This window comes from Synchiropus splendidus, chromosome 4, assembly GCF_027744825.2.
Source record: "Synchiropus splendidus isolate RoL2022-P1 chromosome 4, RoL_Sspl_1.0, whole genome shotgun sequence".
Classification (NCBI taxonomy): domain Eukaryota; kingdom Metazoa; phylum Chordata; class Actinopteri; order Syngnathiformes; family Callionymidae; genus Synchiropus; species Synchiropus splendidus.
In genome coordinates this window covers 16,934,145-16,961,501 of record NC_071337.1, presented here as the reverse complement: position 1 = coordinate 16,961,501, position 27,357 = coordinate 16,934,145, and the positions used below count along the sequence as shown (strand labels likewise).

Genomic DNA, 27,357 nt, shown 5'->3' with positions numbered 1-27,357 from the left:
AAACAAAAACATATATTATATTATTTATATCTTCTAATATTCTTTAGCATTTGCACAAGAAGAGTGGATTAGAAAGATAAAATAATTGCACTCCACAGACTCACTTCAACATTGAGTGTGTTCATTGTCTTCCCAATTGAGGGATGAATAAAGGCAATCTAATCTAATCCATCATTTCCAGTGTGTGATGATCAAAAATGCCAGTGGACCAAAAAAATGTACAGTAATTCAAGCTCAAGTTATCCCAAGAGGAAGGTGTCTGCGTCACTTCCGGGGGCGTACCCGAGTCCAGTGGGCGTGTCGTAGCTCCTCCCACCAGGAAACCGCTGGAAGCAGCTCTAGTCTAAACCGCTCACTGCAGATGACACAGCGGTCCACGGAGGCGGAGGAAGATGTCTGCTTCGTCACGCTCCTTTGGTCGCTCACCCCATCGACACAGCTCCTTAAGAGAAAGAGCATCTTTACTGCTTTAGTTTTGGACTCGTCCTCGTCTCACTCCACTCACCCCCGCCCCCCTCCACACCCGCCGTCCCATCGCCAGGATGGACAAGACCCTCAGCAGTGTCGGGGCAAGCAAAACAAACTCCCCCGCGGAACGTGGCGGCTCATTCTCGTCCAGAAAGTCGGGAAGGAGCGGGTCGCAGAGCCCTGGTTCTGGTTCCGCGCCGGGGAACTGCTCGGCGGTTCCGCCGCAGAGCCAGAGGAGGCAGCTGGAAGGAGTTCTGAGCAAGTACACCAACCTGATCCAAGGATGGCAGAATCGGTGAGTGTCCAACACCGAACGCTTCCATATGGTTCCCTGTTTTTATTTGGACGCTCCACGTTGCACTTTACGTGAGGAGGGAGGGAGGGAAGAGGCGTTGGGTCATCTCCGTGTACACATCCAGAGTGGCTCCATTCAGAAGCTCCTGCGAGAAATAGACCCATATAAGTTCTGAGTTATGATTCTCCTGTTTCTTTTAACATAAGCGGATCAAAAGCACTGAATAAGTAATGTCACTTAACTCGCCGAAATGTGTTTTTTCTATCCTCATTTCTTCTAGTTTTATTGGATTTAATTATTAACCATCTCGCTCTATTTACTTGTATAAAGCCGAGTGCCCGTTTCCTTATTGTTGTACTTTATTCTGAGCGTGTAGTTTCTGTGTACAGTCTGCTTCTGATCAGAGACAACAGCTGAGGTCATGCATCATTCATGCTTTCACTCCCAGTCGGTCTGATCTGCTCAAACTGGACTCTGCCAAAAGCATGGGAGAGTTTGAGATGCATCCAAACATGTTCGAGGTGCGGCAGCATCTAATCACAAGGGCCTCATCCATGAAGAACCTTTCTGTGTAGATTGTACGTGGTCCCTGTGCCATGTGGATTTCCCCTGAGCACCTGAGTTCCATCACACAGTCCATTGATCGGATTAAAATGGTGTAGGCAGGTGCTTGTGATAGACAGATAGTCGAGGGTGTCCCTATGTCTCGCCCTCTGCTGCTGCTGTAACCCCCACTTTCTATGCTAAAATTACATTTCAAATTTACAAGTAAATGCTGAAAGTTTTGCTGCAGTCTTATTGACTAAACTTCCATATCAGTGGTGGAAATGAGTGAGTCTGTTGAGTGTTTTATTAGTTTGAGTACAAACAAATCAGAAAATTGCTGTGCTATTGTGGAGTCGAGCAGTGGGAGTGTTTGACCTGTGCGTAAATCACTGTAAGGGGAGGGAGTGAAAGAACTGCTGCTCCCTGTGTTTCTATTAAACTGGCAGCGAAATGATCCACTGCGCTGCACTTTGTGGCACCCACAGGAGATGTGAGGTTTCCTTCTGGTAATAAATAATGCATGTTCATGGTGACATTTTTTTGCTGTGATATAACTCTACATCTTTAATTTTCAGCTCGAACTTTTATTGTTCTGAGCAGAAGCCAAACTTTTTTCAATGTCTGTTTCCGGAGGTGAACTCCTCTTGGGTCGTCGTATCTGTCATATGAATGTGTGATGGTGCCTGAAGGCGTAGCTCTTGTCATCTAGTGTGTTGTTGACCTGATCCAGAGCTGGTTTCCCGAGGTGGGCAGAGAAGACGAAGGCAGGGATCACTGAATAAAACATTCTACTTCAATGCATATCCACCGTTTTTGACACCAGATGATGTCATTGGCAGCCTTTCTGCTGTTGTAATCACTAGTGTACTATTGAGAGCATATTCATCTATTATCACATAACCATCTCTTCCATTATGATTAGATTCCTCAATATTATACTACCAGAACATCTGCTTGGTCATTTTCAGCACCTACTAGATCACCACTCTAAGACGCTTAGAGTGAAATACGTATCTCAAGTGCTTCTATTGTCTTTGGTGTTGTTATGTTTCAGTTCTCCCACAGTTCACTCATTTCAGCAGCTGTGTTGATAAATTACATTTTATTAAACCGTGTATAATGGAATATCATTCACACTCTATTTAAGATGTAATTACAACTATCTTATCTTAATAACGTGCCTATTAAAGCTGCTCTGCGTGAAGAATATGGGCCCGCTGGTCGATGAGTGTAATTGCAAACTGTGGTGAAACTGGGTATCCGGTCCTGCCCCTCAGCTCACACGTTTATGAGGAAGGGCTCCAGCAAAACAGTGAAATATGTGATCTCAGGTGGCAGTACATAAGCCGGCAAGGAAAGCTTGGAAACAGCAAGCGGCTTAAGAAGGTGAATGACGACCGATTGACCCAGATAATAAAACGTAATATTTACAACAGAACGCTGTTCCACAGAGTTTTTACTGGACAAAATACAACGTAGCAACAAAGCTGCAGACTTTATGTTTAAACTTTAATGCATCGTGTGCGTAGCGTTTTTCAGTCAGAAGGATACAAACTGCGATCAAAGAGTGATGACCAGAAGGTCAGTTTGCACTGTCATCATTGAAAATATGAACAAAACTGTCCAAATGTTATGTCTTGCTGCTTTAATGGTTACTAGTTTTGAAGAACAATTCCAGGGTGAAATATAGTCAGTCTTAACAAGACGCTAATCATTACTGAATAATGATTAATAACTAATACGCAATAATTCAACATATGAATAAGTCAAAATATAGTATATTTTCCCTCATCTAAAATGTAATGAAAATTAATATGGTAATGAATAAGAATCATTTCTTTTTCCCGTATTGTAATTACCAAATGTATTATAAACAAGTGTTAAAATAATCAAAATATTTATGTGTGTGTTGTTTTTTTTCCCGCAATGATTTGTTGATGTTGTCCACTGTCTACTGACTATTAAATTAGTTGCAGACAGGCACATTAGTCCACTAGTGGTTTTTCTCTTGCACAATCTGCAGTATAGGACAAATAGCTTCCAAATGGAATTTCACAAAGGGCACATCAAAGGACACATTCTTTACACACATTTTGAGAAATTAATAAAATATGAAGTTTCAAAACAAGATTGAACAATACGCATGTGTTACATAGTTAAAAAAAACATAGATTTATTTAGATTCTATTTTCTCATTCGGCAACTCATACACGTTATATGCTATAAGTTGTTGACTTATTGTTCAGTTTACTATAAAAAGAATCATTGGTTGCATTTTTCATCTCTATATTATTACACATTTTACTAAACTGTCCGGTGGATTGAGGTGAATGAAAAAATAAAACTAATTAAATGTGATAATCCATTTTTAACAAAAATGATTTCTTGAGCCAGTAATCCCAAAAAAATCAGGTCAAACTACGAAATATCTTTTTGTGCACAATTGTTGAGAGTATTACATGAGAAAATGTGTGTGTTGACACCATTCTCTATCCTCAAGTTTCTAATTAAATGGAGATCATTCACTTTATCATTATGCGGAAGCTGGAACTGTCAAGTCGTCTTTGCAATTGTTCCCTGGAAGGCTCCGCTCAGCAGCCAGGTTGACTCCTCTGTGAGATGGGGCTTCTATATTTGTCTTATTTGCTGACACCTTGAGATGGTGGGGCTTGTCAAACATTGCGTGGGAATCCAAGTCTTGCTGCTTTGATTAAAGCTGTGAGTCACCGCGCCACTGCTCTCATGGCTGCTGCTCGGGATTGGTCTTCAGGCCACAGGGAAATTGGCAACTGGTTGTTTCCTGTGAATATTTCAATTATGTGTGTGTCCTCTCGTGCGTTCGCCGCTTGTTTGTAGAGTTACATCAGTGATGACTATTGATTTCCATTGCTCTTTTTGTTCATCTTGTTTCTTCTTGTAAACAATTTAAAATGAGTTGATACAGTGCATGTCATGTTGAGACGGCGGTGTATGCAAATGAAGCTGAAGTCATGTGGAAAGAGCAACATGATGGAGGAAGACTCATGCAGCCCTGAAGCTCTTTTGGACTGTGACCTCATTGTGTGTGTATCTCTAATTTGGAATTTTGCATCACTCTCTACTTTGCTGTTCTTAAGTGCAACTTGAGACCTTTGAATGGATTAAAAAAAAAAACATTCCTAGGATCTTGGATTGCACATTGACACCTAGCTCTAACCTTTAAAAAAGACAATAATAAATCTTTGCCTACAGTCTGTACTGTAGGTCTTGATTTATCATCTTCGAACTTAGAGAGTACATCACCGGTTCAATTGCATTTTGACTCTTTCTCATGACAGTAATGACAGTAGAGGCAGCGTGTTTGACCGCAGGTTTATTCTCCTGCACCATCCATCATTTAAAGACTTGCATAGTGGGGTAGCTGCGAACACAAGGGTGCCTGCAGGGGTCAAGAGTAAAAGCCGCTACTGTTGGCTGAACATGGGATTAGACTTTGTGTTCAGTACACTACAGTGTGTGTATGTGTGAGGGACAGAAAGGGAGCGCAGGATAAAATGTGACATAGGCACATTGTGGCCTGGTCAGCTGTGGCTGACATAATTCACCGGCCCTCCTGATGGAAGGGTGCAAGACTGTGAGAAGAGATCGATTTTCAGATTGCAGTGTAGGCTGCATCTTCTCCAGGGAAGGGTCCAGGGTTCATGGAAATGTGACCGCTCTGAAGGCTGCTGCCTTTGACTTTTATGGCTCAAATATGGTCCCGTGTTACTGTTAAGCCTTTATGGCCAGTCATCCAGCAATACGTGCATGACGTTGATGTGTTTACAAATAAATAGATTAGATTATCTGTGGAGACACTCCAAATCCATGTTGGGGTGACGACGACATTGGACATGTTCATTTGCTTTACAGTTTGGAGGACTTCAGTGAAGGTGACACACCTAAAATATCACCATATTTTTGTCAGAGTTGATGGATTAATATACAAATGAACCCAGACTTGTTTGTGAAATTCGCAACAGAGTACTTTATGGACTAATTTTAAGTTTAAATTTTACTTCAATTTCCATTTTTTGTTGTTTGGGTTCTGCATTTAGGCTCTGCTTGTTTGTTTATTTGTTTGTAAACAGAGCCAGAATACAGCCAATAATAAGGAAACAATAGAGAGGGGAAAGTTTTGCCATTTACTGAATTGGTGACAATAAAAACCTTTTTAGTCATGATCAGGTAAATCTCTCTCCAATCAGCAGCGGTCCATCTCTTCATATGTCTCTTCGGAATGCACGGCTTGCAAGCAACAGACTATTATTATGTGTCTTTCAGGATTTACCATTCACGTCCACCTCCATGATGCGTCCACTTTGTGTCAACACATTTGATCATTTTTATGATGACATGGCCGCTCTCATTTAAAATGTGGTGGAGCGCCACGCGTGTTAACATTTAGCGTAAACCCTGCTTCAAATACGTGTCAGACACTGATCCCTAGTAAAAAGGCTTGGCGGAGGTATGGGCTTTCTTAGTTCCTTTTTAATTTTGTCTTCCATTGAACACCAAACAACAAATGCAAAATGAAAACTTGTGAATGAAGGTAAAAATGTGCTATTCTTTATGTTCCCTCTGACACTCATGTTTAGTTATGTATCACTCAGGCCTTGCCATGCCAGGATTTTAAATTGATTTTTAATTTTATTTTGAACGTCATTCAATCACAATTTCATAAAAACAACTTCCATTAAAAAATAGAAGTGTAAATGTGTCTTTCTATGTTTGATCTTATCCAAATGTTAGTCCAGAATGTATTTTTCTTCGATGAGCCACGATAGTGGGGACCTTCCGAAAGCATCGTCGCCATGCTAAACCAACACTGTCTGGCGCATTCCCAACGGGCCCGATCGATGCCTCCGCCTCCATAATCACGCATGCTAAGAGAAATTGATCGGTAACATGAGCAATGCCAGGGAAAAGCTGGAAGAGAGCAGAAATGCAAGTTCACCACACAGGAAGAGGAACTCGCAAAGGTCATCTGACAACACATAGAGCTTTGAAGTTTTTCTAAATGTCACAGTGAGATTCCTACACACAGGAAATGTTTTTAATTGCTGCTTTTTTTGTCTGCTTGAAGCACCCGATGAGAATTGTGTGACAGATTTTCATTACCTGTGACTTAATGTCACTCATGAGCCACAAAGAGAGATCACAGAAATTACCTGTGCAGCGTGAAATGGAGAACCGAAAGCCAAATGGTGGGAAAGCCTTTTGCTCATCATCCCTTCTTCTTTCCACAGGTACTTTGTTGTGGACCCAGAGGCGGGTCAGCTGCTGTACTTTGTCAATGAGCCAGGAAAGAGCCAAAAACCACGAGGGTCCCTCCCTTTGGTTGGTGCCACGGTGACTCCGAGTGATGAGGCTCCTCACATGTTCATTGTACACTCAGTCAACGGGGAGCTGTACAAACTCCGAGGTAGGACTCCACACTGCCCATCCATGGAGAATCACACCCACGGGTGCCGGATGTTTGCTTGGCTTGGACTGCATATATCGGGCTTGGTTTTATGAATGCACTTGACATTTAAAATAAAGTGCCACCAGAGCTCAATGTCAAATTTCTAATAATAGCGTGCAATATATATATATATATATATATATATATATATATATATATATATATATATATATATATATATATATATATATATATATATATATATATATATATATATATGTACTGCTGTGTGCTCCTAGATTTTATATATTCATTCTATTGATATCCAATATCTCCTGTTCTCCTCATTGGCTGTCCTCTGTATCTAATGCTGAATTAAAACATGCTTAAATCGTTACACTATACTTTACTCTTATACTATTATGTTTTTTATATCTGAAAAGGCCTCAATCCTTCTCATTTAAATTTTTGATTTTGATTTTTAGAGGTCAGGGCTAGTTACAGTTACTAGTCTCTGTCCTCATCATGTTCTGCATTACTGAAGTCTATCTCCAATGTCAACCAAGACTGTTTACCATTTAATGTAACAGTTTAAAGTTACTGAGTTCAGCGTTTCATGTCGCCGTGATCCAAACTAAACTTGTATTTAGATATTTCATACAGTATAGTATTGATCATTGATCTGTAAAGCCATTTTAATTCAGTGGAGTCAATCCGAGCAAAGGCTATTAATGACTCCATAATTATTGGCTACTAATAAACTTATTTTGAGCCTGCTGCAACTCAGGGATACAGGGATTAGAAGTTTTCTCCGGAGTGATCAGCCCGCTGACGTCTCTCACCCGGAGCCACAGCAGTCTCAGCTTTTATTTAATAAAGTTAAACACAATTCACGTGTGTTGCGTGTGTCGCAGCGACCCAGTAATGTGGCACCTACTCCTCTCCAGTGTTCTCTGTGGGGAACATGGCTCCAAGGCGGAAGCGGAAACAATTGTTGTTGCACTTTTATATGAGGTCAAAAAATGACAATTGCTTAAATCTTTGAAAATTCAAATCCACAAAGATTTATGCTGGAAAAATATTGACCTCAAGTTTCATGAGCAGTTTTCTCGAAGTAGATTTTGTCTAGAGGAGAGTAAACTGAACTATAAACTCTTGATGAACTGAACTGTGATATATATGTAGCAGTTAAATCTTTCTAGCAGTTTAACACAAAGTGTGTCAGAGTGGTCATTTAAAAGCAATAGACAGACTGAGAGGATGTTAGCGGCCTGTGCGCTAATAAAGTGAATTTTCACTAACTCAGTGGAGAAGTACAGACTCTTTTTTTTCACTGTTGCTCCACTGGAATGTCCTCTTAGTCTCTTGAGGGGGTGGAATCAGAATAACTTGGCCTATATTCTCTGAATAACTCTGTGATCTATGTGTTTTGAGCAAAGAGGGGGAAACAATGACCCTTCTGAAAAGAAGCAGGAGCACTGCAGCAGCACATGTGCAGAGCCTTTTCCATTCCACTTCATTTTTCAAGATTATCCGGAAACATTTGACACTTGTTAACGTTGTATATTATTTATCGGTTCTGTCCGGTTCACTCTTTCAAAGGTTTTTATTTGTGTCACATTTTTTTAAATGTTGGGTCGCGATACAAACTCCGCTTAGAAATAATCCAGATTCACCGTAACCCATTAGTTGAGTTCAACCTACCACCTTCTTGGTGTGAAGCTGCAGCACTGAACACTATGCGGCCCTAAAGATTCTTACGGATTTTTTAAAATATGTCACATTTTGCAGCATAAATTCACCTCAGTCAGTCAGTCACTGCTATTTCACCTATTTTACATAATACAGAATAACGCTTCGTAGCGACCACTACAACTATCTTAACACATAACATATCTTTTCCAGGGGAACTCCATCAAGCTCGCCCATAAAGGCTCCTAGCTAGTCTCGTATTTCCATAGGCTGTGTATCATTTTACCCAGGTTTTGTGTCTGTGGTGCTAAATGCCACCTCTGTTCAGGTGGAAACATTCCACCAGTGCCTCTGAATGCTCTCCTTGTTGCTCAATCAAGTAAGAGGATATTTTGATGCCGAAGGGGTCCCTTTAGGTGGATTCTTGACTGGCCACCACTCTGTGCATTTTTTTCATGGATGGTGAAATTCCACCCTTGAATGGAATCACATGCTGCATCTAGTGGTTTCGACTGGTGCTAGAATCCAAGAAGGCAATTAGCTAAGCACCGGATTGAACAGGGAGTATTTCATCGCCTGAAGTGTTTTGGATTAAGTGCAGCCGGGAGTTCATCATTTGTGAATGCTCCGATGGCGAATCAAGCAATTCATCATAGGTTGTTTGAAATACAGCCAGCCAATTAAAGGGTCATGCTGTTTGTGCCAAGACGTCCGGTTTGGTCGACCACCACTGAAGTGCATGCCGTGTTTGAGACGGATATGTTTCATAATGGCTCATTTTTTCTTTTTAAACCTGCTGCACCTGCGGTTACATCAGGTGCTTTGATGTTTCCATGCTCCTCAAAATTCAAGTCGGTCCAAGACCTGGTCACTGACCTCGTCTTGCACTGATGTCGATGCAAAGTCATGGGCACTTGCACTTTTTTTTACCAGCATGTCACCGCTCAGAAATGAAATTTACACAGACACACGACTCTAAAGCTGCTCCCTGGATGTTCATGTTCACAGCCCAAAACCGATTTAAATCCTGGATTCACTTCTACCACTATTATTATTGCGAGCATGACGGTATAATATGCTGTATATAGTTCCTCTCTCGTGACAACCTCTCACATTCATCTGTCAAAAAAAAGTACCGGTAATTCTTCTGCTCCTCTTGTTTCACCATCTTGCTCTTGAATTTTTAATCAGCATTTTCCTTTTCTCTCAGTGAGGACATCACGTCCTGTCCCTTGACTTGAGTAGCTGCTCACAGGTGCATTTTAGCATGGCTTAATGTAAAAGATGCGTCTCACCGCTTCCCTACCAGCACAATCTGGTGCATTTCTCATGGACAGTTGTCTGTGTGTGGGTTGATGTGCTCTCTGTCTCATTCCAACTGGAGAACAGTGTTCCCGCAGGTGGCTCTCCACAATGGGGGAATCTTTATGTTCTCGGTCGGGGGTCACTGCATGTTTCCACTGGTTCTATGAGTGACTCATTTTCAGCGCTTCTTCGTCATCGTCGGCTCTGCCGCAGACAATTATATACTGTACATAGTGTGTTTAAAATAGAATGTATTTGATGAGTGCGTTATGGTGATGTCACAATCCAGCGGTTCTGGGGGTTTAGAGGTCATCAGGTGTCACTAGTTGTTCGCCTGGTGATAGCTACGATGTGTCCATTACATCTGGAATTAATGTGTTCAGGCAGCACAATGATTATGTGCAGTTAGTGGTGCACACTCTCAGCAAGGTCAGAGTCTCCCGGTTGGAGGTAATGCAAATGTGCATGCTTTTTCTGTAATTGTGCATGTGCTCCCATGTTTATGTAGGTTTCCTCTGTGCACTCCAATTTCCTCCTTCATTCTGAAGACATATAGAGGTTAATAGATGACTTTAAATGCCCTGAAGGTGAGTGGTGTGATGAACTGGCGGCCTGTCCAGGGTGTCCCAGGCCTCCAGACTTGTGTAACCAGGACATCCTCCATCTGCGCCCTTGTCAAGGGGACATGAATTTATGAATAGTATTGGAGTAAAATGAATAATGAGGGAGATCATTTTCCATTTGAATAGAGGAGATGTCTGTGAAATTTTGAATTAATGATGGTGTACAAAATAAGAAGTAAGCTGGAGGGTTATGCACACTATCAGGTCAGCCTGTTTCACTCTCCTTTTCTCTCTTTTTCTGTGTCTGCTGTCATGTTGGTGATTTAATAAGATCACCTGGTATGACACTGACATATGAACGGCCTCATGGAGGTGGTTACTGAGACAGGTTAACTTATCACAGCAATACTGAGAAATTCATTCCACTTCCAAGAGTGTCAAAATTGAAAGAGAATTCTAGGGTTATTTTCTGAGCTCATCTTTTCTCTCTGTACTGACTGATGACGGTTAGACGCAGCAGATCGTGTGAGGTTATTGTTCCTTCATCGTCGTTTGAGTCTCATGGGTTTTCTCATGAGCATGTCTGAAGAACACGAGTGATGAGTGCAAATTGACTTTTCACTGAAGTAGCATCGACAGCAGCGTTTCAGTGAATTGATTTCTAAAGCAACTTGGCAGAGTTTCTTGTCAGTATTGATGCTGTTGAACAAACTTGTAGCTGAAAACCATGGGGGGTGTGATTCTGTTGGTATTCTGAGTTGCTGCCCATGGAGTGCAAAACGTGCAGTGGTGTCACATTTTGGAAAAGTGAAATACAGTACAAATTCCTTTTGAGGGGATGGTTTTGCTGAGCAAAGAGGTGCATCCGACACATTTTGTGGCATTTCGTAGGAGATGCCACAAAATGTGATGGAAAACGTGGGATGCTGTGGTTGTTTCTGAGAGCCCACACTGACCTGTCATCTGTGCCAAGAATGAGCATCATAACTGGATCAATCATGGACCCTATTGTCAAGGAACTGATGCTCTCTGTGGTGACCCCTGTCCACCAGAGGCGGTGTGAATTTGAGTTAGTGGCTCATATGTTGGGTCAGACCTCACAGGTCTGTATTTCACCATGTCTGCTCAACTCATTCTCAGGACCTCAAATGGACTTGGTCTGGTCTTGGACTTGGTCTCTGCATGTTCTGGTCTCGGTCTCGGGTTAGGTTTAGTGGTCTCAACTTCAACGCCACCAGGCAGTACTTGTATGAGATTATTCAAAAGTTTATGGACGTCTCTCGGGAGAATACATTGGTGACTGCAGCGATTCATATTCAAGAACATGACTATATTTGCACGCACACATTTAGATAGACCGGCATTAGCCTGAGCTGTGAGGACAGATACTAGAATGTGCTGGTTGTGCATTGAGTTTGGTGGCCATCATGTAATGGTGGATCATTTCCACTTTCTCTGGTGGCATTCTGGGTCCAAGTGGTACCTTATAACCATTCACAGGTCTAATTCTATACCAGGATATGATTATTTCTTTTCCACTCTCATTAGATCCTTTACAAGACAACAATGTTTCTTACACTCTGCTTATCAAGTTTGTTCTTTTATTTTGAAAAGCATTTTCCACCCCAACATTCCTAAACAGAAGTAGTGCTGTAGCAACATAACTGTTGATGATGTCCTTTGTTTTATTGCCTCCACAGCCTCAGATGCCAAGGAGCAACAGCTCTGGATCACCCATCTACAGGCATGTGCCAGACGACATTCCGACAGTGGAGCTAAGGTGAAAATGAAACACATGCAAACACACGCTGAAAGTAACACAGAAGGAAACCGCTTTTGTAAAGGTGTGGTATGAAGTGAAGCATTTGCGCTTCTCCTTGTCTTCTTCTGTGCAGAGTTAAGTCTTATTATTAAATAATGACACAGTGTGTGTCAGTCTCTGTGTGCCTCATGGTGCACTGTGGCAGCCAGCTATAGCTTATCATACTCTGGTTAGCCAGCTTGTTCATATCCCGCTCAAAAGTCTTCCCGCTGCTGCCTCGGCTTCCAAAGGGTTTTTAGTTTGTGTTTTGCGCTGTCCTCAACCGACCTCTACCCTTAGGATAAGTGCCGCTGTAATCCGTGTCACTTGACAGTGTTGAGGGAAGGATTTGACAATTTCTGGGGCAGTTCCCACATTAGCATCGCAGCAAAATACTAGGTTTGCGGAATGAGTAATTCTCTGTAAATGATGGTCAAGTTTCTGCTCAGCAAGCCTGATTGATCGAAGGAGTCTTGCTGTCATGCCAGTTCTCCCTCTTCTCTGGCCTTGGCACCCACCTAGGTGTTCTGGCTAATCCGGGTTTCTCTTTTGCTTGTGTGTCGTCTTAGATGAGGCAGTTGAAGGGCTCAGACGAACGACTAAGTGTAGTGGAAGCAGTAGGTGGCCAGGAGGGGCTGGTGAGTCCACACATACAAGTGCATGCTGTGTATGTAGAGCAGGGCTGTTCACTCACAATTTTGTGGGCCACAGTGTTTCTGCTTGTGACACATTCTAGTCCAGCTCAATAGATTCTAGAACTCAAAAGTAAATTAGGCACAGCCATTAACTGATCACTCCAGGAGGATGTGCTTGATAAAGTGGAAAAACAAAACAAATAAATAAATCATTCTTACTTCTGTCACAAAGACAGGTAAAGACAGGTAAAGAGATAAAGACAACATGTCTTCTTACTCTCTCAGGGGGTCAAACTCAGTCACACAAGGAGCCACAGTCTTTGCGACTAAACAAAATGTATGTTTACCAACTATCTGAAGAGGCACTCCTATAACAGGAAGTGTGAGTCTGATCGTGTGTGTGTGTCTGTCTTTTAAGTTTGGAAGGCTAAATCCAAATGATCGCTGTTTCTTCTATGTTTCCAAACAATCCATTTCTTAACAAAGAAGGCACTCTCCTTGAAGGATTCAAATAGCCTTCCTTCCACAAATATTTTCAAGTTTTCTGCAGTGTCTGAATACTTGATGACATTGTTTGTCTCTGCTCTTTAGTTTAGAGTAAACACTGGTTCTGCCGTGACTCACTTAATCATGAGTAATTCTGAGCCAAGCATCTGTCAGGTCCTTTGAGATGGCTTTGCGATGGATTGACACACGCTCGACATTGCACTGCGAGATTTCTTACACTTTCCTGTATTTTCAGTAATTTTCATCCACCTTGTCAGTTTTTTTCACACCTTGCTGTAACATATCGCTAGAAAGAAGTGCATATCTGTTTGACTTTGGGAAAGTCAAGCTGGACAACACAGAGAAACATCTAGTTTTCTGTCCTATTTAAACAGCTGAGTTTTTAAAATCCTGTTCAGGGACTGAGGGTCAGAGTCGCTGTGCCTTATTATCACCGTACCCGCCGCGGTGGGCTAATCTTCCCTGCACGGCGCTGTCTGCCTCACAGATTGTTATCTCAGGAGTTCTGTTGGTTTTTAGTTCCAGAGGCGCCGTGTGCATCTCTGACAGCAGACACAAGAATCGCAGCTGGATTCATTTATCGGCGAAACAGATCTTGGCTTTACAGTGTCTGTTATTCTCAGTGCAGGTGGTGTAAGACTTTTGTTCATGGTTGGTGAAGTAGAACAATGGATACTGTTAGTAATTTGTTGTCGTCATGTAAAATGTATGGAGGAAACGTTCGATAAAGTTTGATGAAATAGCCAGATTTGTTTAAGTCGTCTATCTCCATGGACCCCTCTTGTGTATCTTTAAATTCTCACTGCGGGCTTTGTTTGAACATGATATCATGGTTTGTCTCTGTGTTTTCCTGTCAAGTGGAGCGGAGATAACGTGTTAACACAGTTCACAACCTGCAGTTGCCTGGTGAAATAATAACTTCAGCAGATAATGGCTGTATTGTGGGTTGTGTTCTGGCCATTAGGTAGCTGTCTTGTGGTGGCCAGCCTTATTTTTAACCATGACATCAAGTGTGCTGTGATGCCTTAAGAATGAGAAATGAAAAAAGGTTAAAGGAGTAATACCTTTAGTGAAAGGATGTATTTTGAATAGGGGTGGTACACAATTAATATAAAAAAGATCTGAATGATCTCATTGATGTTGAATCGATACACGAGTTAAACATCAGGTTGGATGTACTCCAGTGATGAGTGAACTCTTTTCTGCCTGAATCACACTGAACATGTTTGTGTTTCTATCTTGAAGTTATTTTTTGTCATTTATAGTTATGACAACTCATTGTATAATGTGGTGCACCTGCAATGGGTAAAGAGTTGTGATGTATCTGTGCCATTTGCCTCAATTATTGTTTTTGTAGTGAATTAGTGAATTGATAGTTTCATTTATAATCCCAGCCCTAAATATTAAACCCCTTAATGATTTAAAATGAGAAGAAAGAACAGTAATAAGTCAGTTATAATTATGCTTTTCGCACCACTGACTGATGACAATGATCTTGCAAGTAAAACATTTATTCAAAGGCAAAGACAAGTGTTTAATTGTGTGATATATTGAAAAAACATGCGTCAAGTTTAATGTCATAATATATTTTTTTCCTATGTTTTGTTGGAGTTATAGAGTTATATAGAGTTGAAAGGAGCTTTAGTCTCATTGAGTGAATGAATAAAATGCGTCATTTTGTCTCCCTCACCAAAATCATCTGTGTTATCATTCAAACTGAAGCTTCAGATAAGCTAAAACTACTGGCTCATTTTCTTCTAAAGACTCGTAAAAGTGTTTGAAGTCAGGCAATGTAACTGACACCTTCGTCCACTCCTGCAGCACCGTCTGCCTCCTTTCATCATTTTCTCTATTTTCCGGAGTCCAAAATTGTCGATCCAATATCAAAGTGCCCCGAGTTCAGTGGAGCCAGCGTTAATAAACCTGTTCCCACCACATGCCGCTTCATTCCTGCTCATTTGTGGCTCTCCTGTAAGCTCTTTGGGTAATTATCTGCCTCATCTGCTTCTGTTTGGTGCCTGACTTCATCACCATACGCTCATTGATAACAGTTGCAGTTAATAACTCGATGGCGCTGAACAGAATATCATTTTCTGATCAGTGATCAAAGTGACACTGGTTCTTAACCACCTTGTTTGTGGTCGCAGCAGACTTCCTGTGGCACTGTGGAGAGCAGCTCTTGAAAACAACAGATGCTGTTTCTTTCCTTCTCGGTGAACAGCGGCTCGGCGGTGGAAGACGTTTATTTGATCTGTTTTCTTTTCATCCTTGCCCAGACCTCTGTGCTCGCATGATAGACAGATCTGGCAGCGCCTTGTTTCCTGGCTTTGCTGTGTTTACCGAAGAAGATTTACAACAGAGCACATGAGACTCTGTGGTGTCTATGTTACTATCAAAAAGCAAGATGATAACTGTTCTTTTTTGCCAACATTGATACAGTCATTTATATTTATCAGGAAATTAGATTTTGCAAGTCTATGCTCAGGGCGTTTACTTTCACCATAGTCCTAGCACTGGCTTTGAATGAGATCTAGAACAGGGAAATGAACATCTCAAGCAATGATAAACATGGCAAAATGGATTCATTCTGCCTCTGTTCATAGAGTTCCATTCCTGCTTTTGTACATGAGGAAGGTAAAAGGGATGTTAGCTTTCCTGCGCCTCCGCAAAAGCTTATGGGCAGCTATTGGTGCCATCACCACAACCTCTGCCCTTTGTGAAAGGGGTGATCTTCTTCTCCCACTTCTTAACACAGCGATTAGGTTGGTGAGCCATCTTATGTTAGTGTCCCCTCGTGGAGGCTAGTCAGTGGTGGTGGAATCTATGTACGGCTGTCTGCGGAGCTCTTTAGTGGTGGATCCTCAGGTAAATTCCGTTTCTGCACTGCTTGCCGGGACAATGAGTGAAACACAAAACTGAAATATTTCGACACACACTACCTTTCCCTTCACCATTTGCCTTCACATTATCACGGCCCTCTCACCTTTAACCTTTCTGTCGTCCCCTCCCTCCCCCAGGGCTCCTCATCCTCTGGTCGGACCCGTAGCTTCTCCCTCCTCCCTCACCTAACCTCATCTTCATCCCCGGGTTCTCAGAGACACCTGAGCCACTCGGCCTCACCGGGCAACATCGTCACTATCACACACCACAAATCTCCGGCTGCAGCTCGCCGTGCCAAGAATCAGTACCCAGGACGGCTGCTGGAGGTCAAAGAGGTGGGTGGTAACTGCATACTTCCGCTAGCTGGCTTCTCTGTGTTCAGTTATTTGCCTGTTCCATTGGTCATGGCCTTGAAGTGCAGTACACACCCAGGAACAAAGGCACACATATTACGTGGCACGGCCCACCTCTGACAGGACGGCTGTTGATGTAGACTCTTGATGATGGGGAACTTCAAGAGCAGCCATGATGTCGCAGGTCACCTAATTTATCTTTATCCACAAAACGCTCGCCATATTATGGCAACTTAAGAAAAAGTGTTACTGGTATCTTTTAAATTCCATCCATTTTGCCTGTTTATTTATCTCCAATAGCCGTCCAGCTGCTCCTAAATTGTCTGCTTCGGGTCCTGATGTGAGTGAGCAGATATGAGACCTGCATGGCTAAAGCAGTCTGCTCTTTCCACCAGTCTGTAATAAACAACCGCGTCCTACTTCTGCATTAATACTTGTCAACGATTAGCGGTAAAGATGGCACCAAACTTTTTATTTCATGCAATGGCAGAAACACCTTCTACCTCATCAGCTCAGACGGGAATCTGCTGAAGTGATCCTCTCCATCCACCCAGAACAGTCTTGTCATTTTCTTTCTCCCTCTTCAGCAGCTGCACTTAAGCCTTATCTACATTATTTAGCAGCTTCCTGACAATTCATGCTGAAAGTCACGTTTCATTTCAACAATTCTGAGGCTGAGGAGAAATTCTGCTGATAGTGGCCGAATAGATAATTCCGACTTTAACTTTAACATCTTGGATCGCACTGTTGTTCCATCATAACAATGAAGCAGTGGAAGCAGGATGAATGCTATTGTGAGGAACAACGTGGGAGGAGCCGCTCTCCATCTCAGGAATTAGACGTTGACGTTCTCAGCATTTATGAAAAGAGAAAATGTGCCGAACTGTATGATGAAATGAAAATGAATATTCATTACTAATAACTATAGTATTATTACTAGGGCTGTCGACGTTAACGCGTTAATCTACGAGATTAATGTGATTGTGATTAACTAATTAAAATAATTTGGCGGCGTTAACATAATTTATGTCACTGCGCATGCGCGACTCCTGACACCGAAGCCGGAAACTTTTGGACATCCGGGTCTTGGTTTTGCGTGTAATCTACTGCCGCTAACACCAGATTGGATGCGATGGAGAACGTTGGAAGAGGATTATTGGATGGAACGGTTTTTTTTTTCAAAACGCTGAGTGACGGAACAACAGACCGCTCTAAAGTTGTGTGCTCAATTTGTGAGTCTGAGTTCCGCTACCACCGTAGTACGTCCACGCTACGATATCATTCGAAAGCGAAACACCCAACGGAAAGCACCGCATCTTCTGCCAGCCGCCGGACAACGCTCCCCGAGTACAGTCGGTCAATCTCCAAACCTGTGAAAGAAAAAATCACGAATGCTTTGGCGGTTTGGGTTGCCGCGATTGTCGGCCAGTTAACATTGTGGAGGATGCTGATCTACCCTGCGCTGCTCACATTGTGCAACGGACAGTCACCGTCGCCCTAAAAGACTGCGGTTTTGAAAACGTCCTCGCTAAAAGTCGGAAAATAGTTGGACATTTCAAACACAGCCCATCAAATGCTCGTGATTTAAGAGCACAACAGACTGCACACGGACAGCAGGTTTCACTGTCAGGCCACACTGTCCAAAAGAAAAGAGCAGCATTGACTCCAGAAGATGTAAATAAGCTTGTGTGTCTCAGTAACTGGCTGCAAGAGAAGCAAAGTTAAGCCTAATTCAGTGAAGAAAGCAAAAGAGATTTTCCTAGTTTAAAGTGTTAAAGTTAAAGTGTTTTTGCACTATACCAATAACAATGTGAATGTTTAAGTTCATTTTGAGCACTTGATATACTGTTAGGTCACTTAATGGTCTTTTTGTGGCAATATAGTTGTTCATTGTTTGAGATACCAGTGGATGTGTTGTGATGGGTAAGCTGCGTCATTTCATAGAAGAAGCGGATTTGTCTGTTCTTGGTTTTCTTTAGTTTTATTTATTTATTTATTTATTCAATTTTATTTTGATGTTTTTTGGCCATAGCATTGGTTTGTAGCTAACAGCCCTTGTGATTTGTATTTGCCCTAATAAAAGAAAACTAAATAAAAAAATTACAAATTACTTGACTGGTTTACTAATCTCTTTCAATCTACATATCTTAATAGTTTTGTGTTTGCCTGAATACACAGACTTTCAACCTTTAATCGCGATTAATCGCGATTAATTAATTAAGGAAAATGAGATTAATTAGTTATTTTTCTTTAATCTATTGACAGCCCTAATTATTACTAATAATTAGAGTAATTTATTGTTGTCTATAATATAGTTATGAAAAGTAAACATTGAGTTCAAGATATAAACCATAAAAACATTTCAAAATGTAGAAATAGTTATTGAGATTTTGCAACACAATACACACATACTGTATGTATGTACATGCTTAAATACAAAACCAGCAATATAGCTAGTGGAAATGGAGTCCAGTATTATTAACCTACTCTCTTGTGATACTCGTGATACTGTTTTCTTACTTCACTAAAATGCATTGATGACCCTCCACTTCTTATTCCTGCTCAGAACAAGGACATGGGAGGTCACTGGGTATTATCAGCTTCCTAGGACTTAAATTGCCTCTTGTTATCTCAGAAGACAGTGGATGCAACATTGTAACAACTGCTGCAAGTAAATAAGAACCGATTATCTCCACATTATTCCCCTCAGTCTCTGGAGGTTTCAAAATGAGACGCTTTTCATACAACTGATGGACTAAAGTGAGAGCTTTCACTCCCACTAATTATTTTACAACCAAGTCTGAGAATTCCTCTGGCAGATTCAGTAAAATCTCCAACTAAACATGGAAGTGCAAAGTTCTGCCTAGTCCGTCATACAAGGTCAAATGCTGTGTTATAATAACTAGAATTGCTGGTTATTAACTTGAGAAATGTGGAGGCAGCTTGTAGGTACCTCGCTACCCTGTAAAACACTTTGAAACTGCTTCTACCACATTAGCAAACGGCCCTGTTCCTGTCAGATGTGTGGTTGATGCTGTGAAAACCACAGTGTCACAGACCAAACCTTTCAGTTGACTGCCTTGTTTCTGTTATTATTCTCACCACTGACAGTTGCAGATGACCTGCTTTAGTTGCCCAAGGTCTGGACGTGTAACTGCATCTGAGGGTACTTAGATCAGTTTTTTAAAATATTGTGCTCCCCTGGATTATGCATGAGTTGTATCCCACCTGTGTGGCAAACGGCACACTACCTTCCCCTCCGCTCAGCTCTGATAATAAGCCTGGATAAACATTAAGCAGCAGCAAAACGCCAACTCTGCTGAACTGTAGTGAAGAGGAAACACTGCAGTTAGGATCTCGCCTGCCAAGAAGCAAAGGGATATCTGCTGAACTCACTGCAGCAGAGTCTCACCTGAGACAACAAGATTTCCAGTTGTGTTTTACAGGCGACTCAATTCTATTGTTCATTGTGGAGATGGACTCAGCTTTAACAGGCTGAAAGGAAACAACATTCATGGGAAAAAGTTGAAGAAGAATATGACTGAGTGCTGGTGAGCAACACATATCTTGAACCTCCATTTAATCTACCGTAATTTCCGGACTATAGAGTGCACCAGAATATTAGCCGAACCCACTAAATTTAAGAAGGAACATAGATTTTGGTCATACATAAGCCATAGCGGCCTGTAAGCCGCAGGTTCCGTGGTGCTGTCTGTGCTGTGGACAAGTCACTAGTGCTCCTGGGTCCAGCATGGAGAGTGAGGAAATAGCGGAAACAAGCTGCGTAATACTCTCACAATAGACAAGGTGCAGCTCTCCAGTCGGGATCAAGTCTGCGGCCAAAATCCGACTCGCTTGTGTTGACGTTGGCCTTTTGAGCCGAACACGTCTTGTCTCGAGACAGCATCTCACATCTTTTATGCACATTAAAGCCCTCAAAATGCGCTGTTTTCACCCGCGTGACTAAAGTTCCGACACCACTGCTGGTCTCTGTGGCTGCTTCTCGATTCCAGACCTCCAGGAGATCGACTCTGTGACAGAGCTGTGGACACGGGGGCGAAAACAGCACATTTTGAGTGCTTTAAGGGTAAATAAAAAGCCTCTAATCGATTTATTGCCTCTGATTTAATCTGGTTTCCGTCTGTAAAAATCCATATATTAGCTGCGCTGTTGTATAAGCCGTAGGACAGAAAAAAGTAGCGACTTATAGTCAGAAATTACGGTAGTTAATATAGTAACATTTTGTGTTCCGCAGCCACATAAACGATTACATTTGGAGGGTTTTTTCTAAAATGGCGTCAGAGATTTTAGGTTGCAAAATGTTTAATTTTGAGTCACATCCTCTGTGAGGTTCCCATCAGTGGCGACCCAGCAAGTCAGCCTCCTCCACCTTGACCTCACTCCTGTACTCTTCATGTCATACTTTACTGCCACCTGGCAATATGATTTCAGAATGGATGTTGTGTGGCGAGCTAGACTGCTATCAGCTCTCTGTCTGTTGCGTTTCACATGATAAGACTTAGCTGCTAGGTTGGCTCAAAACTATTTTTATCAGTAATGTTGAGAGATTTGTGAAAAAACTGTCATTTCTCAACTGTGAGAGTTGAAATTAGATTCACTCCTATTTAAACTCCAATCTTGGAGGCCATTTGAGTCACAAAAACGTATCATTGGAAACCATTTAATCAGTTCCTGCTGGGAAACATGGTGTGCAACATTTGTATTATATAACTAGAAAAGCACTCTGAGGGTGCCATAATGAAATAAAACTTCACTCCCTGACTGGGAATCAAACCCGGGCCACCGGTTGTGGGAGTGGCGTCTCCTAACCATTGATGAATCATGATTCAAGACAACTGGAATCATTTGTTTCTTGTCCCACTTTGCACAATTCTAAATCCGTATCTAACTTTTCAAGTTCTTTTGAACACAGACAGGCAAACGGTCGCTGTTGAAAACAGAAATGAGAAGTGAAATCATGGGCTGCGGCTGTTGCAGGCCACAAAACGCCCATATCTGAAAACAACGTTCAAAATTCTCAGGAAGATGTGGTTGACTTTATCCATATTTGAAGACTGTCCTTATTAATGCACCCATTGGGTTGTAATAAATTCAAGTTCTAATTTGTTTCATGCTCAAAGTCACATTAAGCATGTTCAGTAAAAGAATACAATACATATCCTAAAAAGTCATTGCAATCTGAATGAGAGAAAGGTTTGTCTTTGCTATGGCACGTACCTGTATGTAGGTGCAGATCTGGATGTTAGTGCATCTGGTCCTGGAGTGGCCCAGTGAAGTCATGTCATCTGGCCGCCTTATTTGTGAGCCACATAACTTGCAGCCAGAAAGTGGTGACCTTGCTGTTTTGCTGAAGGTCACTGGAGTTTGTGTTGCTTTAAGCTGGTTGGGGTAAAAGATGACAACGAGTGTTCCAGTAACATTATCTCTGTGGTTCCCTGGAGACACAGAGGAGCGTCACTGATCTACTTTAATGTAATTAAACCTCCAAAACATGATTTATGAGCATCGCTTCTTTGCCAAAAAAAGGCTTTTTTTTTCATTCCTCAGAGCCATTCGCTCCCTCTAGACACTTCACACTAAGCTCTTCCTCGCAGGCGTCTGCTTTTCATTGAAGACCCGGCTGTGAAACTCTCTCTCATCGCATGCACCAAGCCTCCAGTCTGCATCATATCGCCAAGAATATCTCCACAAAATGACTCATTGACAGAAGCAGAGCAACACAAGTGTGGGGTGCTTTTTTTCCACCTTACTCAATAGCAGAGTGGGTCTGGAGTCTGGGAAGGTTTGAGTAAACACAGAGCAGATGGTGATCCTCATCCGAAACAAACACTCGTCTAGTGCTTCAGCGTAAAAGCCTCTGTGGTATGTGATTCATTGTTTCTTTCATTTGGTTCCAACAGGTTTCTATGAGCTGATCAAACGCACTTCAGCTTCTTGTGTTCCTCTTCCCCTCTCCCGTAATTGTTTTTGATCTTTCATTCATGAAGTTTCTTTAGGATGTGGATGCGACACTATAACCTGCTCTACAGACTCGAGTGATGGATGAAGGCCAGTTTTATATGGGCGATAGGGTGAGGGCCTGTGTTAGTACTGAGGGCTGTTCACAGGCTCAAAGGACCTTTTGCATAGGGACATTTGAAAAGGTGAAATATAAAACTTGACCATTGAAGTTTACAGGCTGCTGTAGAGCCTTGTAGCCAATGACGGTCTATCTGATGCAGTTCTCCTTAGTGAAGATGCGTGTGACTCTCTCACTTTAATTCACAGCAGCAGCAGCAGCAGCAGCAGTTTTTCTCTGGACCTAACCTTCACCCACTTGCTCTCTGAAGACGTCATACGTCTGCCCCACACGAAAGACAGTATTGCTGGTGAAATGACGCCACCCTTTATATTCTGGACTCTGTCTTTCAGTGGACATTATACATGTCAAGCAAGCCATCCCCATTTTCAGATCAGTTTCTGTCTTTTTCACGCCGTCATGGGTCGAACACTGTAATTCCACAGCTCTTTGAATCTCCATGTGGTTGTGCCTTCTCAGCTCCATTGATCGACCGCCCACTAGCACCATCAGAGCAGTACATGTGGGACGATGATCGATCCAGTCTGAGCCTGCTAGTAGATCCATGAGGATGCAAGCACACTGCATTTCTCAGACATGTTCCAAACACTGTGTTTTCATTTAAAATTTGTTCATTACTTAAAGTTAAAAAAATACCTTTGTACACACACGAGCACGCACTGACAAAAAGACAGGGCAGCGTGGAGCTGTGTGGGGACAGCCGGTCCACTGAAGAGTCCCAAAATAGACTGACCCCAGTAATCCTGCTCCGCTGCTCCACTGAAAGAGTCCTGTGGTTCTGCTGCACCGAACAGACACATTGATGAGTTCACATCAGTCTGTGGTGACATGCTGATCCGAGCAGGGACAGTGATGTGGTCCGACTCCTGCTGACACGCTTTCACTGGACGGACGCGTTCTCTCTCCGATAGACAGACAGCAAGTGACAGCGTGACACAGGGCCTTTATATCAACGCTACATTCAAAGGTTTGATGGCAAATCACTTAAAGATTGTGGCTGTAGAATCCAAGGGGAAAGTCCCTGATAACAGATGTGTAGGAACAAAGTGGAATCTTTGTTTTATTGGTGTTGAGACGTGCTGGAATTCACCGTCCGTCCTTGTTTTGTTTGAGGTCATGGTCCAATGGTGTGTCTGGTAAGCAGAACAGTAGTTTACAGGAGAGGACGTGTGAGCAGAAACTGTCCACGGAGATGGTGCGCTTACATTGATGAGTCACGTTAAAACGTGAATAGAAATTGTTAGCCAGTGGTGCTTTTTATGTTGGAAGAGTCCTTTTGAGCCTTTTGATGATCAATCTGTCATTTAGCTCTGCCAGGTGTTAACCTCAATATGTGGTAAGTTCATAGTTTCATATTTATTGCTTTGTTTTCTTCCTAAAATAAAAATGAGTTTGAATGTTGGAAGGAAATAAAGTTGTGTCTCAGCGCTTCTCCGTTTCTTTACATCTCAACTGGGTCACTGAGCAGCATGAAAGGGTAGCGTGGGTGTTATTTTTGAGGTTAAGTATATGTATTTGATATTTATAGTCATAGATGCTCCCACTCTTGGCCTATTTCTAGTTCTGCATGTTAATTGTGACGTTTGAATGACATTAAAATGTATACTTTCAAGGAAAAGATTACTGTATTTGTTCATCGCACATGCAGAATTTTCGGTCCGTATATATGTCTTATTTATTGTTATTTTTTATTATTTCTTTACCATCTTTTTAAGATATGTATTGTATAACTTTTACAAGCAGCACCATATTTCAGTTTACATTTTTAAATGAAATAAGAAATGGGATTCATTTTCATTGGAGCCAAAAGGTTTCACAAAAATAATAATATTTGAAAATAATAGGATACATTTTTAAAAGACATTGCATGAAGAATGTAAATTAAAAAATGAATTTTCAACATTCCTTTCAAGAGTTGGCCTGCATGAGGGAACTGCTCTTGTCACTCTCTCTGATTCTGTTTATGATTTCCTTCGCTGCTTGCAGTTGCTTGGCTACTCTGATATTCCTGTTTTCTCGCTTAAAAGTCTGTGTTGTTGACCGTGTCCTGCACATGTCAGTTAACATTCACATCAATTCTTTAACAAACTTTATCAGGATAAACGATAGAACTTTCCCTAAAACCTTGAAATACACAACTGGATATCTTCCGAAATAGAGGTGAAGCTGCGTTTATTTAAAGACGGTTGTGGGTGGTGCAAGAGAGACGCTACAAAAACAGTATTTTACAAGAGCATCTCTGTCACATCTAATCCCAGATCAACAAGGATGGCACAGATGCTTGCAGACGGCTGTGTGTTCCGAGACGCCTGTTTATTAAGCTGTTAAATATTAATGTTCACAACATCTTTCTGTCTGGTAAACAACCTGAATTCATCAACTCAATAGAGGCTTACTATCCACCGGCAAGAACCGTCTCTCTGAGATGTGTTTGGGCTTCAGCAGATGAGGCGCGGTGTCTCCAAATGCGATATATTTTAGGAGACCCGGAGTCAACTTGTCTGTTTGAAAAGTTGCACAGACGTGTTTCAGTTGAGGTCTGCAGCTGACGTGCACTTGAGACTTGAGCAGTGCTTCCTTCTTTTGCGACACCTTGTCAAGAAATTGCGAAATAACTTGATTGTGATCAAGAGCAGATGTGTAGGCATGTAACAAGTGCGCGAGTTGCCAACGTGTTCGATTATGTGTCACTTAGCTTAACCAAAGTGACATACAAAAAGTGCATGAAACCTCAGTAACAGTAGGCCAAACAGTAGGGCCTCTATATATTCTTTATCACTGTCTGAAATAAGAGCTACCAACACAATGAAACTATTTTATTTTCCCATCATGAGCTTAGCAAACATCCTTTATTGGGTGCTTGTAGTAAATAAGTAGCTAATTTTGGAGTAGGAAACTCAACAGTGTGAACTGACAAGACCAAAAATGATGTTTTTATCCTCTCCTAACAAGTCTCCTTCATGATATTTAGTACTTTCATATATGGCAGCGACACTGTCTTAACAAATTCTTATCAAACCTAAGAAAGAATCACAATGTTGTGTGGAGTGCGGTCTTGTATGCTGCTACGGATCAGGGCTCTAAACTATGCAGAAATGTTTGTATAGTATGCAAGTAGTGCGTGAGGTAGAAACACAAACACAAGAGGAAATAACAGCCATGCTTTAAAATATCCGCTCAGACAAAATTCATCAACAATTACAAAGCCAAGAAACGGATGAAGAAACAGGAAGTGAGTGGCACTGTTAGGAGCCTGCCATGACAGATAACAGTTCTGTAATAATCGCTACATGTCCAGTGTGCCGCTGTGCCGTAATCCACTGAAGGCATTGGTTGGTGTGGCATCATGTGACACTTCCAGTTCCCTCATGCACTTCAGCAGTTGAAGCTTCGACAGCAGTACTCTAATTTTAATCCGGTTCTGAATTCAGCAGGGTCAAATGGTTCAGTAACTTTTGACTGTATTTTTGTTTTTGCTGCACTTCCATGTTGAAATGTGGCAGCTTGAACCCTTGGATTTTTCTTTACTTCACTCAGTTCTGTTTGCCTTTTATCTCCTTTGTCTCTTTGGTCATTTGTTTAGAAATACCAACGTTGAATACTGCCATCTCCATGACCTCCGTGTCGTATGTTCATCCGGCCTCTTCTTCTCTCTCTCCCTCTGCTCTCAGTTGAAACCATAATATCGTCCACCTCTGAGTTATGACGGCACTCTCACACTTAAATGCCTTTAATTATCATGCAGTAAAATGGAAGCAATAATTAGCCTCAATTAGACGCTCATAAATGGAAGGAAGCAACGATGCATCTTAATCGTACATTAGTCTGTGATTAAGTCTTCAGGACACCAAATAAAGCAGGCAGTGGCGGGGGGCTGTCGGCGGGTGGTCACTGAATGATCTTATAACATGAATGTCATCTTTGAAGGAACATAACAGTTTCCTGACCTGTTCACGGAGGACAGGGATTAAGAGCCCCATCGTTTTACTGTGTAGCTAGAAAGAGCCCCAACCTACAACTATGCAAGACTCACCTGAACAGCTGGTCACGTGTATAGCGGTTAAAGCACATACCTGCGTGTCATAAGGTTGCTGGTTCACGTCTGCCGCATGTCTCTTGTGCATGCATTTTTGAAGTTCATGCATTTTACTGTGATCCTCCTCGAAATATCAAGGAACGTGTGCACCGTTTATTTTACTTGTATATTTGTTTACGTGCCTCATGCCACCAAAAACATTGCACCGGTCTGTGTGTGTGAGCGACGCTGCAGACTGGAGCGTCTCATCTTCACTCCACTGAATTCAACGGACTCCACGATGATCAACAATGAATAATAGGTGAAACACATGCCATACGTTTAGTTTAGGGAATGACAAAAGTGAAACGTGGAACTAAGTCATGTTAAATCTCGTTGATCTGATCTATGGATCTGATGACGGTCCAAGTCTTAGGACCGCGACTCCCACGGCATGGGGAGGTTTATTGTTTATCTTTCAAAGTTAAACGCAAGTCAAAGTCTTGGAAAAATATTTTGACATTTCACTGGAATAGCTCTTGCTTTTTCGTCTTATTTCCTGTATAAATAGCAACTTGGCCAAAATGGCAGCCAGTTCGGCAGCTCATTTGGTGAAGAGCCTCATGAAACTGGGGAAAGAGCCTGAGGTTGGCCAGGCCAGATCTAGGAGCTGTTCCAGCATAAAGCTGTTTTGTTCCGCAAAGCTGGTGTTGAAGTCTTTTCTGCGTACAGATACAGTCAGTGTTGGTTTGAACTAGATTGCCATACTTCT

General features: G+C 41.9%; 1 protein-coding gene across 4 annotated transcripts in view; it reads left to right on the top strand.

The window, feature by feature from the left end:
• Positions 1 to 354: 354 nt before the first annotated feature.
• Positions 355 to 27,357, top strand: part of LOC128757010 (oxysterol-binding protein-related protein 10-like) — a 44,797-nt gene continuing 17,794 nt past the window's right edge. The window contains exons 1-5 of one of the 4 annotated variants that reach the window (XM_053861969.1): positions 355 to 763; positions 6,577 to 6,752; positions 11,995 to 12,074; positions 12,665 to 12,733; positions 16,255 to 16,452. In XM_053861969.1, coding sequence (XP_053717944.1) covers positions 543 to 763; positions 6,577 to 6,752; positions 11,995 to 12,074; positions 12,665 to 12,733; positions 16,255 to 16,452 — 744 coding nt within the window. In that variant the 5' untranslated portion in view covers positions 355 to 542. The remainder of the gene's footprint in view (positions 764 to 6,576; positions 6,753 to 11,994; positions 12,075 to 12,664; positions 12,734 to 16,254; positions 16,453 to 27,357) is intronic. The other 3 variants (XM_053861970.1, XM_053861971.1, XM_053861972.1) reach the window with 3 other exon arrangements.